This window comes from Osmerus mordax, chromosome 19 (genome assembly GCF_038355195.1).
Source record: "Osmerus mordax isolate fOsmMor3 chromosome 19, fOsmMor3.pri, whole genome shotgun sequence".
Taxonomy (NCBI): Eukaryota; Metazoa; Chordata; class Actinopteri; order Osmeriformes; family Osmeridae; genus Osmerus; species Osmerus mordax.
The window spans coordinates 12,465,545-12,480,905 of record NC_090068.1 but is presented as its reverse complement, the minus strand read 5'-3'; the positions used below and the strand labels follow the sequence as shown (position 1 = coordinate 12,480,905).

Here is a 15,361-nt window from a genome sequence, read left to right as displayed (position 1 = left end):
TACAGTAAGTACAGGAACATTCCCCCGAGGCAATAGGGGGAAGTGCCTTGCCCAAGGACACAACATCATTTTAGCACGGCCAGGAATTGAACCAACAACCTTCTGATTAATAGCCTGACTCCCTAACCACTCAGCCATCTGACTCCCTAACCACTAAAGAATGTATAATACATTACAACACATATTCTAGAACTGTAATCACCAGCTGCATATCGGGCACGGCACTATCTATTAGACAACCCCAGAGCTCTGTACTTGTTGATTTCCAACTGCTGCATTAAAGCTGATATTATCGGACCTCTGCGACTCCAGACCACTCTTTCTAGAACACAGATTTGTGTCATTGAATACCATCATTACATATTGGAATACACACAAATACTTTAAATCCTTCACCACTCAGCCATCTGACTCCCTGTTAAGCTGTGAAACGAAGCCAATAGATGAGGTTTTCGTGCATCTACTCCAGGGCCTTCTCATAGTTCTTAACCGACTTCAGAGAGAGACACGACCAAATGATGGAGACGTCATCTATCTGCGTACCAAAACACAACCCTTTACTGTGTCGATGGAAAAGCTGCTCTCTCAATAGCCTTCATGTACAGGAGGAAACATTGTAGTTTTGAGAATTACATTTTAGTCAAGCTCTATTAGAAACAATCTCCAGATTCTCTGAGGCAGCAGTAACTCAGTATTATCGAAAGACAGACTAATAACTACACGTTTAATATCATTAGAAAACAACTTTCCCTTTTCCTCTTTGATGGTTGCACCTGTTATGTTGAACTCATTCCTGCATCCCATGCTACGACCAAAACACCTTCACGAGCATATCTGACTTACTTGACTTTGGAGCAGAACTGTTTGTTACCTACAACGTCCCAGATAACTTATAGGAACGAAACATGTCAGTGAAGCCACAACATGGACATCAAGAACGCCGACATATTTTTTTGGGGTGACACAATTTTTCTTCTGAGGCTGAGGGTAGACTACGGCAGATTGCAACCAATGATGCATTATCGCCATCTAGTGTTGGGAAGCCTAAGTGTTCCATAACCTCAAAAATAAATATTGCTATCTTACTCCTGCTTCCGTTCTCTCACTGTCCAATAAAAAGGCAAATATTATGAAAACACATTTTAAGAGTGCGAGACAAATGAGCCAAATGCTTAAAGCAAACATAGACTACAGCAAAATACAGACTTGAGAAAGGACAACTGCTCAGTTTTTAAAACGTTTTATTGTTTAGAAAATTTTTTTTTTATTATTGTTTATTTTAACTTAAAAGTTACATTGTGGTCATGTGAGATGTGGGATGTGTTAATCTCAGGAAGATTCTCTTTAGTTTAGTTGGTTAGAAACAGAGTGCGAATTATACAATGATAATTGGGGGGTCAACTTCTTCTCCAGGGCGTAAAGTAATATTTACGATTACAGGTTAGAACGATATATAAATGTATCAACCCCCCCGACCTGTTGTTTTTACCTCTTTTGGGGGGGTCCAAGTCTTAATTAGGGGGGTCAAACCCCCCCCCCCAAGCCCCCCATATTTCGAACCCTGCATGTTATGCTTGTTGAAGTCCTATTCAAGCCTCACTCTGAGAGGAGATGGGAAGGATGTGGAACGGAGTATGAAGAGAGAGAGAAGTGAAGTGCGTGTCCCCCTAAAGAGAGAGTCTTTCTGGGAACGCGATGAGACACGCTGCTTAATTAACCTCCCTCATGAACCTGCCTGCTTAATTAACAAAGCAGCTGTGAGCTGTCAATGGCAAGAGACACTGGAGTCTAGCACAGGTGTGATTCACTTTGAGTGTGTGAGGGCGTACCTGCCAGTGTGTGTGTGTGTGTGTGTGTGTGTGTGTGTGTGTGTGTGTGTGTGTGTATCTGGCGTAACCTGTAAGTGTGCGTGTGTCAAGAAGCGGTTACCTTCATGTGGTAGTGTGTGAGTGTGAAGGGGAGTAGATGAGTGTGTAAGTGCGTACCTGCGTGCACTGTGTGTGTGTGTGTCTTTGTCCTCACACGTGGCAGAACGTTGTAGCAGTGGAAGAGCCTGTCACTCTCACCCCCCCCGTCCTCCCCCCGTCCTCCCCACACACACTCAGACTGCTCCCATTGTTTAACTGTAAGCACATCTCTGGATAATCAACGCCAGCAGAGCCCAGATGCTGAGATGTGCTGCACTATCACTGGCCCCTTGCGCTTCCTGATAAATGAGACAGATTGCTGTTGTAACCGGGGCTCGTCTCTCTCTTCTCTCTCCATCTCTGCCAAAGTGGATGGACACCAGAGCACGGCTGGCAGCTGTGAGTGAGGACCGAACTCATTAGCGTTAGCCGCCCTGGCTAATGCCGTACCACGGAGGTCAAGACAATTAACCCAGCTGGACTGGACTGGTAGGGCCTCGCTCCACCGTCCGGTCCCCGGCTCTCCTGCCGGGCTGCGGGCCCCGTGGGGGACCTCCGCTCTTTCTGGCTCGGAGAGGGGTGAGTCATACTCGTATATTTCCATCCTTATCGCTTCGTCCATTAATTAGGTCATGTATTTCATCTATATTTCCCTTGAACCCCCCCCATCTGTAGGAAGCGATGACTCAGATTTACAGACCAGAAAGAGGGAGTAAATTAGCAGAGAAGCGATCACACCACACATTATCATTGATTATTTCGCCTACTCATCCGACTGCTCCTAAATTCAATATTAGAAAATGATATACAGTGTGTGTAGTGCAGTATCAAAAATAAAGGGTTACGCACTAACACACAGGCATACACACGCGCGCAAAACGCACGTAAGCAAAAAAAACACACACACAAGCGTGAACACACAAGCGCACACAAACATCCCCTTTAGAGAATACACGCTTTGATGATGGATGGCAGCACAGGCGAGACAGGCCTTTCCTGTCAGCATCAGCAAATAAAGCGAGTTCATCCGTCTTCATTACAGCCTGGTGTGGACAAGCTCGCTCGCCCAGGGAGAGCACACGCACTGGTAATGGAGTCTTTAGAGATCTCCATGGAGACAGAACCTGCTGGCTAGCGACCACGGCCCCAAACTACACGGCCATCACCGTGTGGTAGCGTTCAGAGAGAAGAAAGACCACATCAACATCACAGTCCCGGTTAAACAGAAGTAATAGTACAGTACAGTAGAGTTCAGAAGTACAGCAGGGTGCTGTCCAGGTCAGGCCTGTTGTGAGGCTGGGTGTCTACGGTTGAGGTACGGCTGATGGAGGCAGGTTCCAAGGAGTCTCATTTCACCGGATATCTAAATATCAGCGATTTCTCTTTTCCCCAGTGTGCAGAGCAAGGATTACTATTGTCTACCTCCAGAGCCTGAATGCGCCCGTCCTTGACTGGGATTGAAGAGGTCAGTTCTCCGTCAGTGGAGGTTCTGTCTACCTGCAGGGTGCTCCAGGAGGAAGCTGGAGCATAGGGGGGGGGGCAGCCCGCCACCCAGCTCTCCTCTGTGGGAGGGGATGAGAGGGTAATCCCCTGGCACCCTACCCCCCTCCCTGCCTGCCCATGCAATTAAACCCAGTCAGGCACCCTGGATTAAAACCCCTTCCTCTCCCCTCTCCCCTCCCACACACCCACACCCCCGCACGCTGAGTCAATTAAACAACGACAAGAGGGATTTAATGTCCCTCTCTGCAGGCACCCCGGCTTTCCGAATCCTGCCTCCATCAAGCATCAGAGGAAGGGAAAATGGCTCTAATTACCGCCTACGATCCAGGGCTAATACAGCAGAGAGTGAGATAGAGAGATAGAGAGAGAGAGAGAGAGAGAGAGAGAGAGAGAGAGAGAGAGAGAGAGAGAGAGAGAGAGAGAGAGAGAGAGAGAGAGGGAGACACCGCTGTGAGTTTTTTTCCAAACCACGGATGCTAGCTGCCTTCACAATTTACCTGTTAATATTATTTTCCTGTTATGATCGTCATGTTAATATCACATCTCACATTGAGGACCGGTGATGCTGAAAGGTTACCCCTCACCTCAGCCCACCATGAGCCTGTCTACAGTACTCACCCCTTTTCTCTTTGATTAGGAAATGTTAACCGTTTCATAAGGCCCACCTTCCCTGCATCTAGACCCCCCCACCCCCTCCAACTCTTGAGTTAATTTCCTGCTTCAGTGGAATGACTTCCCAGAATGCTGTGTGACAAGACTGCAACGGCAAGCAGGGGAGAGAACCCCTTGAGTCAAATTCTGTTTAAATTATTAACAGTAATGGAGGCAGGAGGGGCGGCCTGCCTCCGTACCTCAATTCTGTGCCTCTGTTTCCACCTCCACCAGGATAGAGAGGGACCAGGGTGTCTGTGGATGAATGTTCCCTCCCAGGAAGCGGAGCTTAACGTAATGAATGAAAATCAACGTATATTGTTATTCATTTGTTGTTGCTATCAGTCTTGATCTTATTCCGCGCTGGAGGACAATAGAACCAATTTCGTAGATCTAAAAGGATTCAATCTGTCAGAATGGTAAACATTAGGCTAAGGTGTGCAGTTTGTTCATTAAGTCTGAGCTAATACTGTTTCTTTATATTAAACAGACAGACAGTAGACCGACAGGCAGACAGACAGACAGACAGTAGGCCAACAGGCAGAGAGACAGACAGTAGGCCGACAGACAGACAGACTGTAGGCCGAGAGACAGACAGTAGGCCGACAGGCATACAGACAGACAGTAGGCCGACAGACAGACAGACAGTAGGCCGACAGACAGACAGACAGACAGTAGACCGACAGACAGACAGACAGTAGGCATACAGACAGACAGACAGTAGGCCGACAGACAGACAGTAGGCCGACAGACAGACAGACAGGCAGGCAGAGGAGACACGATGTAGAGGACAGTGAATGTCACGTTGTCCCCACAAGTCTCACTCTGTTAGCACTCTGTCAGTAGGCAGGGGCTCCTCCCTCTCCGGGCCGCCCCGGGGAATCACACCTTCCTCACGCCTAACTCCACCCAGGGAAACGGCCCATATGGCAAACGCAAACACGCCCGGCGGCAGAGCCAGGTACCGTACACCGTCTGCAGCCGCGCCGCACGTCTGCTGTGGCTGGATACCTTAACCTCTACGCATCTGCGACGTGTCTGGGAGTGCATGTGTGTGTGTTGCATGCGTGTGTCTGTCTGTCGGTTTGTGCTTGTGTAAACGTGTGTGTTTGTGTGTTTATTTCTCTCAGTCTCTTTATCCTTGGGCTCATACGTGATTAATGTCGGTGGCCTTCGCGTGGCTTTTTATTTGATTAAGGGAGAGGCATAGCAGCTGCTTTGAAATAAAAGCAGTTAGCTGGACCATCTGGCGAGTTGTTCTCTCAAAGTGCTGAAACTAAAACTTTAGCTGGAGTCAGTGTGGCTGGCTGGAGCAGACAGAGAGAGTGCCTCACGTGAGCTGGCAGCAAAACCAGGCCAATCAGAGAGAGATGGAAGGTGAAAAGAAATAGTCAACTGTCTTATCATTGGACAATGTGAGGAATCAAATGAATTCATCATGTGCTCATTTGGGGGTAATGATGTTAGTATACACACATTCACACACATGCACCCCGCGCATGCACTCAGACAGATGCGCGCCACACATACACACAACCCGTACACACAAAAATCACTGTGCTTATAATATGGGCTTTTCATGTAAAATGTCACGATAGAAATCCACACATACTGATGAAAGGGGGGGGGGGGGGGGGGCGCGTGACTGTGAGGCTTGCCTTTGTTGAAGGTTGTTTTCACTTCCATCTCGCGGAACAGCGTAGGATCCAGCAGCTACCGAGGTCTACCTCTTTATCCTGCTCCCATTGACGTTCAAGGACATCCGCCTCGTCTTTGTCAATTCACATTTTCTCACTTTTATGGTTTATCATCAAATGCAGGTGTGCGTGTGTGAGTGAGTGTGTGCGGTGTGAATGTTTCCATGTTTTCATTTTTGCAATTTCACAGTTTATCGTCCACTCTCTTCTAGGTTCACCATGTGCTGACGTCCAGGTCTGCCTCACTGTCGGAGAACCTCATGGAGGTTGAGACGGTGTTATCGAAGGCTATCACCCCTGAACACGGCTATAGGCTCCGCTTCAGATAGACACAACCATTCTGGCAGCTGCACCTTTCCCCTCGTGCATAACCACTCAAACTGACAGGCCAGGCGGGATAAGGATTTGTACATTGCGCGTCGGTTACAAATGAGTCACAAACAGTAAATTGAGGCGCGCTGCTTCTGCAAAGGTAGAAGCCATAAGGTTACGGAACAACAATTGACAGGCTAATATATTGCCTATATTCGTACGGCCTCAATGCCCTCTGTCAGAGGAAAGCAGAAAAGGTCTTGCTGGTATATGTCAAAGACACCGTGGAAAGTGCCAACTGCAGAAAAGGAGATGAATAATGAGCGCGGGAAGGAGGGACGAAGACAAATTGGCCAAGGAAAGAGCTGAAGGTCAAAGAGCCAAGCTCTCCACACACCCCCGCCACCTGGGGGCAGTGGAGCTACGGAGCAGGCTCACGCTGCCGTCCGCTCAGCTCATGTGTAATCAAACATCCGCTCCGTTCAGACCTTCCAATTAGCCAAATGTCACCAGTCATGGACGAGCGAGTCGACACGCGCGAAGCTCCATATCACCATACACTAAAAGGTTGAGTCCAAATTAAACAAATATGGAATGCATTCGCAGGAGATTAATATGAGGTAGTTAGTTTTAACACAATTTTAATACCACGAGTTTTACCAGAATGTACATAAACCATGGTGCATATGGAGACTAGCAGACAGTGAGCATTACTGAAGGCAACATTGATGAGTACATTTGAGATACTAATGTGATCTCATTGTGGTTGCGTGAGTTATGAGTGGCGGTGAGTATGGTTTGAGAGATGGACTTGTGAAGCACTGTTGCCCATGGAACATCCCCCTCAACTCAATAAATCAAAGAGATTACAGTTTTGTGCGGCGTGATCGCGGTAAATGAGTTTGGTGACGCTTCTAATGTCTGCAGCGTAATCACCTCAACGTTTACACTTTCAGGCTTTTGTAGGCCATTTTACATGATGGACACAAACCCAGCCCGGGAAACGTCACCTCCATCATCTTCCCCTCCAGGTCTGACACCCGCACCCGGTCTGCCCTGTGGGAGTGGAGTTATGAAAGACCTGCCCTGTCTGACTTCTGCGAGAATTTCTTTGGGGATGGATGGCTGTGACATTTCCTCACGAGCCAAACCGCGTTCTGCTCGGTGGAGGAACGAGGGAGGAGACGGATGCGTAGAAATGGACCGATCACTCTTTCCCTTACCCTATTATCTCTGAGTTAGAGACATTTTCGCTTAGTTAGACTTTGACAGAGGCGTCCTCGAACTACTATGCTGTGCTTGATAGCCGAACATTTTCATATTAGCTTATTTATTGTTCTAATTAGCCATCTTGAAGCTAAAACACACTACTCCACACTTGCAGTAATGCGCTTCCATCAAGGATGAGCGCTCAAGTCGAGGCACAACAGACACGACATGTCTTATATTCCACATACACGTTTATTTTGCATTATAGGACTGAAAAAACGGTCACACCTCACGTACGTGCCTGTGTATTCCTGAGGACAGAACAGATTGGGCAGGTACCGATTCTTTACACTGGGCCGATACGAGGAACAATCATAAAAGAACGGTAGAAATAAGTGAGGAACACTGCATGGTGAATCCCGTTGGTTGAAACCCAGACGCCCTTTCACCTCACAGCAACACTTCCTCAAATCTTCACGGTCGGGCTGTGTTTGCTTTGCTAATGTTTACTTATCCACGACAAGCTGTCGTCAGTTTGAATGAGATGCAAGCAGAAAACCGTTATTGGGACCAGCGGTCCTTCTGTGTAAGGAGAGGCGGCCAGTGGGGAAAAATAACTAAACTGCTGGCCAACGAGTTTCTAATCTAATTGCATATAGTTGCTAATCATGCTTACCACAGTGAGTGCGTCCCAAGTTATGTAAAGCTAGTCAGGCAGTCAATTTTCTCATGGCCAACATTTCTCCACTCCCTCCCTCCCTCTCTCTCTCCTTTGCTCACTCTGTTCCCATGGCAACGCAGGCAAAGAAGCGGTTCTGGACCTCAGCATCTGGGTTGTACCTGGACACGCCCTCGTGGGACGGACGGGATGCCCCACCCCTTCTTGTTCCTTCCTCCGACATCTGTCTTCCTGGCGCGGCATCAAAGGTCCGGTAACTCTCCCGTCACTCAGGGACCCTGCGCGCGCACGCATCTAACACACAGACATACGGACGCGTTGCGAACGGAGGTGTTGTTGTCGCCGCCCAGTTACCATAGTAACCCGCAGGTAGTAAACATGTACAGTACGCAATGTCCAACGGCCCCCTTAGCCTCTTTTTTCAAGATTTGGTTTGTAAAAACAAAATCCATGTGAAAAACGTTCTTGTGGCAGCAGTTTTTTTTTGTCATTTTTTTTTTTTTCATGGTTTCTTAAATCTCTCAATACATCTTTCATAAGCTTGCACTGTTTCATATATTACTGTATATTTCTTCTGTTTTGCTAATAGCATGGACGCCCTTCCTTCTCCTGGCTTCAGTCCCCTAGTTTGGAGAGGCCTGGTCAGTTTGTGCTTATCGTCACCAAAACAATCTGTGCAAAATAAACTACATTACGGTAACTCCATCAACAATTTAAGCAAACATTTTCAAGCATTTATGAAAAAAAAACCTAAACAAAACAAATGTGGCACCACAGTCCATCACTATGTAAGATCACAATAAAAAATAAACAACTTCAATGTCAGATTTTGGCTTGCATAGCAAAGCAAAGAAAAATGAGGAATACAAAAAGAAAAATAAACATATTTACAAGAAACGCAAGTCCTTTCACTTTCATCGGTCAACAGTTGAACGTGTGATTTGTCGTTTTGCTTCAGTAGAAGTGAGTTTGTACATCGTGTGTGGGGGACACAGGGAGAAAGGTGACATAATCTTTAGTAGGAGGGAGGGACATAGCACTGCAGAAAGAACACTGTGACGATGTCCTTGAGTCTCTACTGTACATCACATTTACAGCTTCTCATTCCCCCCTTCTCTCTCTCCTCGTTCTACTTCTCTCCATCCTCCCTCCACCATCTCTCTCCGTCCTGGGTCATCCACAGAGGGAAATCTCATTGCACTTATCGACTAGTTGTCCTGGGACAGGCATCACTGAAGGGGTCAGATCATCACCAAGATTCTGAAACCAAAGCAAGAAGAGACGGTCGGACTTCCTGAAATGACGATGCAAACCGTTCTAGACTTTGACTGTGGAGAGACTCCCTGTAGAGAGACTCCCTTGTGGGAACACAACCACCCCCATCCCTTTCTCACTATCCATCTTTCTCACTTTCATTATCCCTTTCTCCCACCATCTTTCTCTTTATCTCTCCATAATAGAATCAGAATTGGTGTTTATTCGCCATGAAAGTTTGCACAAACAAGGAATTTACTTTGGCAGGAGAGCCTACCTAGGTAGCCATTTTCGGCGCCAACTAGAAAGTTACAGCATAACATTAATACATCCATCCCCCTCTATCTCTCTCCATCCATCTATCAATCTATCTACTCTCTCCATCCATCTATCCACTTTCTCCATCCATCTATCAATCTATCTACTCTCTCCATCCATCTATCAATCTATCTACTCTCTCTCTCCATCCATCTATCCACTCTCTCTCCATCCATCTATCAATCTATCTACTCTCTCCATCCATCTATCCACTCTCTCCTCCATGCATCCATCTCTACTTACATCGGTCCCCGTAGGTCTGGTCCGTGCCACTGGCCGGTGGCAGCCCGTTGGGGGGGTGCTCTGGTCTGTGGTGGCCCCCTCTCCCCAGGGTGCCCCTGGAGGGGGCTGTCCATGGGGCCAGGTGCTGCCTCTCCAGGGTGGACACCATGCACTCCTCAGGGGGGCCCGAGGCCCCAGGAGCCCACTGGCCATGCAGACGGGCCCCCACACTGTGGAGAGGGTCCTGGGCCAGGGGGGGCCCTGAGGGGGGGGGGGGGGGGGAGTAGGTAGGAAAGGGAAGAGGGAGAGGGAAGGAGGGAGAGAGAGAGAGAGAGGGAGGTAAGAACACTGAACGTCAGTCCCCTCAGCTCTGGCCTGTGGTTAGGGGGCGTTAGGGGCCAGGACACAGCCTACCCTCTGAGCTGGTGTCTCTCCTCCTGGGCAGGGTCCCCACGGTCTCCGCCCGGCCCTTCTTCCCCGTGGGGGGGCCCCTCTGGTGGCCCAGGCTGTGGGAGCCCAGGGCCCCCCCCTCCACAGAACCAGAGCTCCCCGGACGCCCGCGCTGGGAGAAGCCGTTACCTGCAGAGAGGGAGGGGGAGGAGAGGAGCAGGGGGGTAGGAGGGGGGGGGGGGGTAGGAGCAGGGGCGGGAGGCAGAGAGGAGCAGGGGGGGGGAGGGGTGTGAGAGTTAGTCATGCAGTCCAAATGTAGCGTTGTGTGTAGAAGATGCAGCAGACCTCACATGAGAAGCCTATCAGACGTAGATGTGACTTCTAAATGTTCCCAAATACAAGGCAAACAACTGTATCCTAACTGTATTAGCCATCTCTGTGTGGTGTGTGTGTGTGTGTGTGTGAGAGGAGGGGGCAGTCTCTGGGGGGCAGGCAGGATAGACCTCTGTACAGATAAGCTGATAGAGCTGCTCTCTCCTGACCACACAGCAGATCACTGCTGCAGGCCACTTCATCACAACCTGCGTCCGTACGGGCAGAGGTCCCTGTGTCACCGCGGCCCTCCTCATGGTCCATCATCTGGAGACAAACTGCCTGCACCACCAGAGGTCCCTCTCTATCACACACACACACACACACACACACACACACTATCCAACACGCACACACACACACTATCACACACACTAACACCCCCACATACCAAAACTCCACGGGTCAGCAAAGTAGTTCAGGTTTTCTCTCACAGTCCTCGCTAGCGACCTTTCATTCTAACTCCCTCATACTGTAGGGGGTTCGGATGCTCCAGTCATTAGCCAGACTACTGCAATATGGCTTCCAAGCCCAGTACATGACAAATAGAGTTTGAATCAGCCAAATGAGATGTCAAAAAGAAATGATAGCCTCCATTAGAAATCAAAAAAGTCGAAAGTCAAACGTTTCTGTCTTTGGTGGGAGATGGATTTCATTGATGTGTCTGAACAAATCTGTCTCGTTTCTCGTTTTCATTCAATTTCTTGTTAGAGTTAATGAGAGTGAATTTCACAATGTGAAACAATCAGTCTTGCGGTTGGTCAGAGTGTCACATGTTGCCGAGGAGGAAATTGGAAATCAGAAAGCTGTCAGTTGAGACTGCGTCCGTTAGTGGATCACTGGGGCCTGAATGAAGGCAGAGTGGAGCTTGCAGTCATTACTGGCTGTTCACAAACCCTGTGTCCTACCAGCCAGCCTGACGATATGGATATATGTGAATGTGATTGTGTGTGTGTGTGCATGCCTGTGTATATGGGAGTGTATGGGTATGTGTGTGTGTATATGGGAGTGTGTAGGTGTGTATGTGCGTGCCTGTGTACATGGGAGTGTGTGTGTCTAACCTGAGCCATCCAGGTGATCTACGCTGCGTCCAGGAGTGTACTCAAAGCCGCTGAGTTTCCGTGACATGCCGTAGCCTTCGTCCTCCTCTTCGTCCTCCTCGGACTGCAGAGCGGTGCCCAGCTCTGGCCCCAGCGTGGCCGACAGGAAGCCCAGGGCTGGCCCGGGGGGGGCTGGCCCGGGGGCCTTGGTCAGGTGGGGGCTGCCCTTCATGTGCCTGATGAAAAACAGAGAGCCCACGTGAGCGTGCTGGACAGGACCCAGAGATGCTGCTCCACCAACAACAGAGGTCTCGATCAGCATGGCTGAGAGGGTGAGTGTGTGTGTGTCTGAATGCGTGCGGAGATTGAATGAATTCCTCTAAGCGTTCGTGTTTGTCGGAGGGCTAATTCCTGGGTCCCTGCCTGTGCTCTAACACAATGGTGAGGTAATTGGCTAGCTGAAGGGAGGAGAATGGTGAGATGGGCAGGCCTGTCACTAACATGTCTGTTATCTCGCCCACAGCTGTCAGCCATGACGCCTCGTGCCACGCCATGCCGCAAACAGGCTGCATGTGCAATTACTGGCTCTTTTCCCCGCGTCGTCGTAGCGCCCACCCCGTCATTAGCCCGCAACACGCGTCCCCCCCGACATGACAAGCTTCCTGAAAGCTCGCCGGAGGCGTAATCAATGGAGGGCTTTTTTTATCGCACCCCGGCGACAGGAATACCAGGGCCCACGGCAGACGAACGAAAATACCAGCGCTGGGAAACACTCCAGACCAGCCATTGATATGTAAAACCTTCCCTGTCCAGTCAACAGCAGCACAGCTCCATTGTGTTCCGCGTGGCGTAAAGCGTCGCTGGAAGGTCTGACGATTGAAATGTGATGTGTAATTCAGGCAGGTAGCGTGGAGACGGTACAAAAAGAGAGATCAAAGAGTCTCACTCAGACACAGGCAGCCTGGTCATCACCACAGATGGAAGTAACCAAGTACAAATACTTTGTTACTGTACTTAAGTAGATTTATCTGGTATCAGTACATCACTATTTATTTTTCTGACAACTTTTTACTTTCACTAAATTTTTTGGGGGTAGGTGTGTGTGTGTCGGAAGGCCCCCTCAGAGGGGAGACAGGTGTGTGTGTGTGTGTGCACCCCCTCACCACGCCTGCTTGGCCACCTCGTACTGGTAGGCCCTGGTGAGCTCGTCCAGGTGGGCCTGCAGCATGGACTGCATCTCCTCCTGGTGGGCGGAGCTTAGCGACGAGGCCGGCGGTTGGCTGTAGGGGCCGGACGTCGGGGAGGAGGCCACGCCCCTCAGGGGTGGCGTGGGAACGAGCTCCTCGTCCAGCTCGTCACCCAGACCCTGGTGGAGGTACGTCTGGACAGGAAGGGGCGGGGCCCAGCTGTCATTGTTGTACCTGTCAGGAGCGGGGGGGGGGGGGGGGGGGGGAGAGACATCATCATGACATCATCATGACATCGCAACACAGAATATTTATATCTCAATATCTAATATAGCCAAAACTAACCCTGTCAGGACAAGGGAACCATTTAACTAAGATTGATTCTCAGAATTTCCACCACTGGTATAATATCATAACATTGCAACTGAGAATATATCTCAATATCGAATAACAAGAACTAAGTGACATTAAAGTGTGTGTATATTGAAGGATTAACGTCACAAGTTCGAATATTTAAATCTAATACGAATCGCTCAAGAACAAAAATAGAGAAACTGTAACTTTAGTTTATACAGAGCCAGTCCTCAGAGCTGCACATCTGAATAATATTGACAGAAAAGTGTTTATTTTTCCAGCTAGTCCTCTACACACACACACCCACACCCACACACACACACAATGCAGAGTAATGAGGGCTGTTTTCTCTGCTTGACGAGACCAGGCAGCGGGAATTGTAGCACACAAACGCACACATGCACACACACACTTGACGAGAGCAGACAGAGGGAGCCTGCTCAGCAGTGTGTGAACTGCTCCCAGTAACAGCCTGCTACTCATCAAAGACACACACACACACACACACACACACACACACACAATGAATACTGCTACAAATACACACACACATTCAAAACCACACATGCACAAACAACCACAATTACACACACACACACACACCAATCCACATGCTCCACACACACACACACACACGCGCAGCTAGGAAGAGAGAGAGAGCTCTAGGAGAGGTAGGGAGCCTGCTGGTAACAGCCAATTAGGAGCAGGTTCCCTGTCCTCTCAGCAGAGTGCTGGGAGAGCAGAGGGCCTGGCCAGACCAGAGGAAGCACGGCTCCTAGCTGCTCTACTGAGGTGGGCCATTTGTATATGTGTACTTGTGTGTAGGTGGGTTGTTTTGTGAGTATGTGTGAGTGTTTCAGTGTGTGTCGGGTGGGTTGTCTGTGTTTCAGTGTGTCGGGTGGGTTGTTTGTGTGTGTGTGTGTGTCGGGTGGGTTGTCTGTATGTGTGTGTCGGGTGGGTTGTGTGTGTGTGTGCAGCGTACCCTGCCCCGTGGTTATCCGGGTGGTAGTGGTCCACCTCCGTCCCGGGCAGGGGGTGCATGGGAGGGGGCGGCAGGGGCATGTTGGCCCAACACGAGCCGCTGGACTTGGAGCTCTTTGTTCCTGCCTTTGTCTTCTTCTTCTTCCCCCCCTTCCCCCCTAGAGAGAGAGGGAGGGAGGGAGGGAGGGAGGAGGGAGGGAGGGAGGGGAGGGAGGAGGGAGAGGGAGAGAGAGAGAGAGAGAGAGAGAGAGGGAGGGAGGGGGGGGAGAGAGAGAGAGAGAGAGAGAGAGAGAGAGGGAGGGGGGAGAGAGAGAGGAGAGGGAGGGGGGAGGGGGGGGGGGAGAGAGGGAGAGAGAGGGAGAGAGGGGGAGAGAGAGAGAGAGAGAGGGAGGGGGGGAGAGGGAGAGAGAGAGGGAGGGAGGGAGGGGGGGAGAGAGGGAGAGATAGAGGGAGGGGGGGTGAGAAGAGGGAGAGACGGAGAGAGAGAGGGAGAGATAGAGGAAGGGGGGGAGAGAGAGGGAGAGACGGAGAGAGGGGGAGAGAGAGAGAGAGAGGGAGGGAGTCAGAGATACAGCTTCTTATCTTATCAGTCTGGTCATAGCCACACAATACTAAGACATCCCTACTGCTCCTGGCTGTGGGTTTTAATGAGACAGTACTATTCCCTCTGGGTTACACACCCACACACACACCCACACACACACACACACACACACACACACCAGAGATGGGAAGCACAACAAACGAAAGCTAGTGTGGGAAGCTCCCACGGAGCGAGGCAGGAGGCAACAAGAAGAACGTTCTGGATGAGACGGAGGAGTTAGCCATGTCAACATGACTGAGAATAGAGACATTCCTGAGACCAGCGGCCATCCCCTCCCCTCTCCTCCCCCCCTCCCTTCCTCTCCTCTCCTCCCCCCTCCTCTCCCTCCCCCCTACTCCTCTCCTCCCTCCTCCTCTCCTCCCCCTGCTCTCTGCCTGCTCCCCCACACCACCTCTGTTCTTCATCTCCCAGGTAACAGTAGCCCTGAGCAGGCTGGGACAGGGCCCACGCCCCTCCAGCACGCCCGCACCCCTCCAGCACGCCAGCGCTCACGCAACCACGCTAATTGTATACCCACGGGTCAGAACACAAAGAGGGCACTGCCTAAGCTAATCACATTAACCATAAGGAACGCAGAGTAATTCTCTGACATTTCTGGGCTAAAGGAGCTCCCAGGGCACAGAGGGAGAATCGACGTGAGGAGAGACGAGCGATTAGGAACAATATCCTCAGGGTCCATTT

The 15,361-nt window shown here is 50.1% G+C and overlaps 1 protein-coding gene across 1 annotated transcript in view; it reads right to left on the bottom strand.

The window, feature by feature from the left end:
- Positions 1-9,765: 9,765 nt before the first annotated feature.
- LOC136962871 (roundabout homolog 2-like) overlaps positions 9,766-15,361 on the bottom strand; it is a gene marked incomplete at its 5' end in the record, with an annotated part of 28,618 nt that continues 23,022 nt past the window's right edge. Inside the window, 5 exon segments of the mRNA XM_067256768.1 lie at positions 9,766-10,013; positions 10,167-10,331; positions 11,576-11,790; positions 12,718-12,975; positions 14,078-14,249. Coding sequence (XP_067112869.1) covers positions 9,766-10,013; positions 10,167-10,331; positions 11,576-11,790; positions 12,718-12,975; positions 14,078-14,249 — 1,058 coding nt within the window.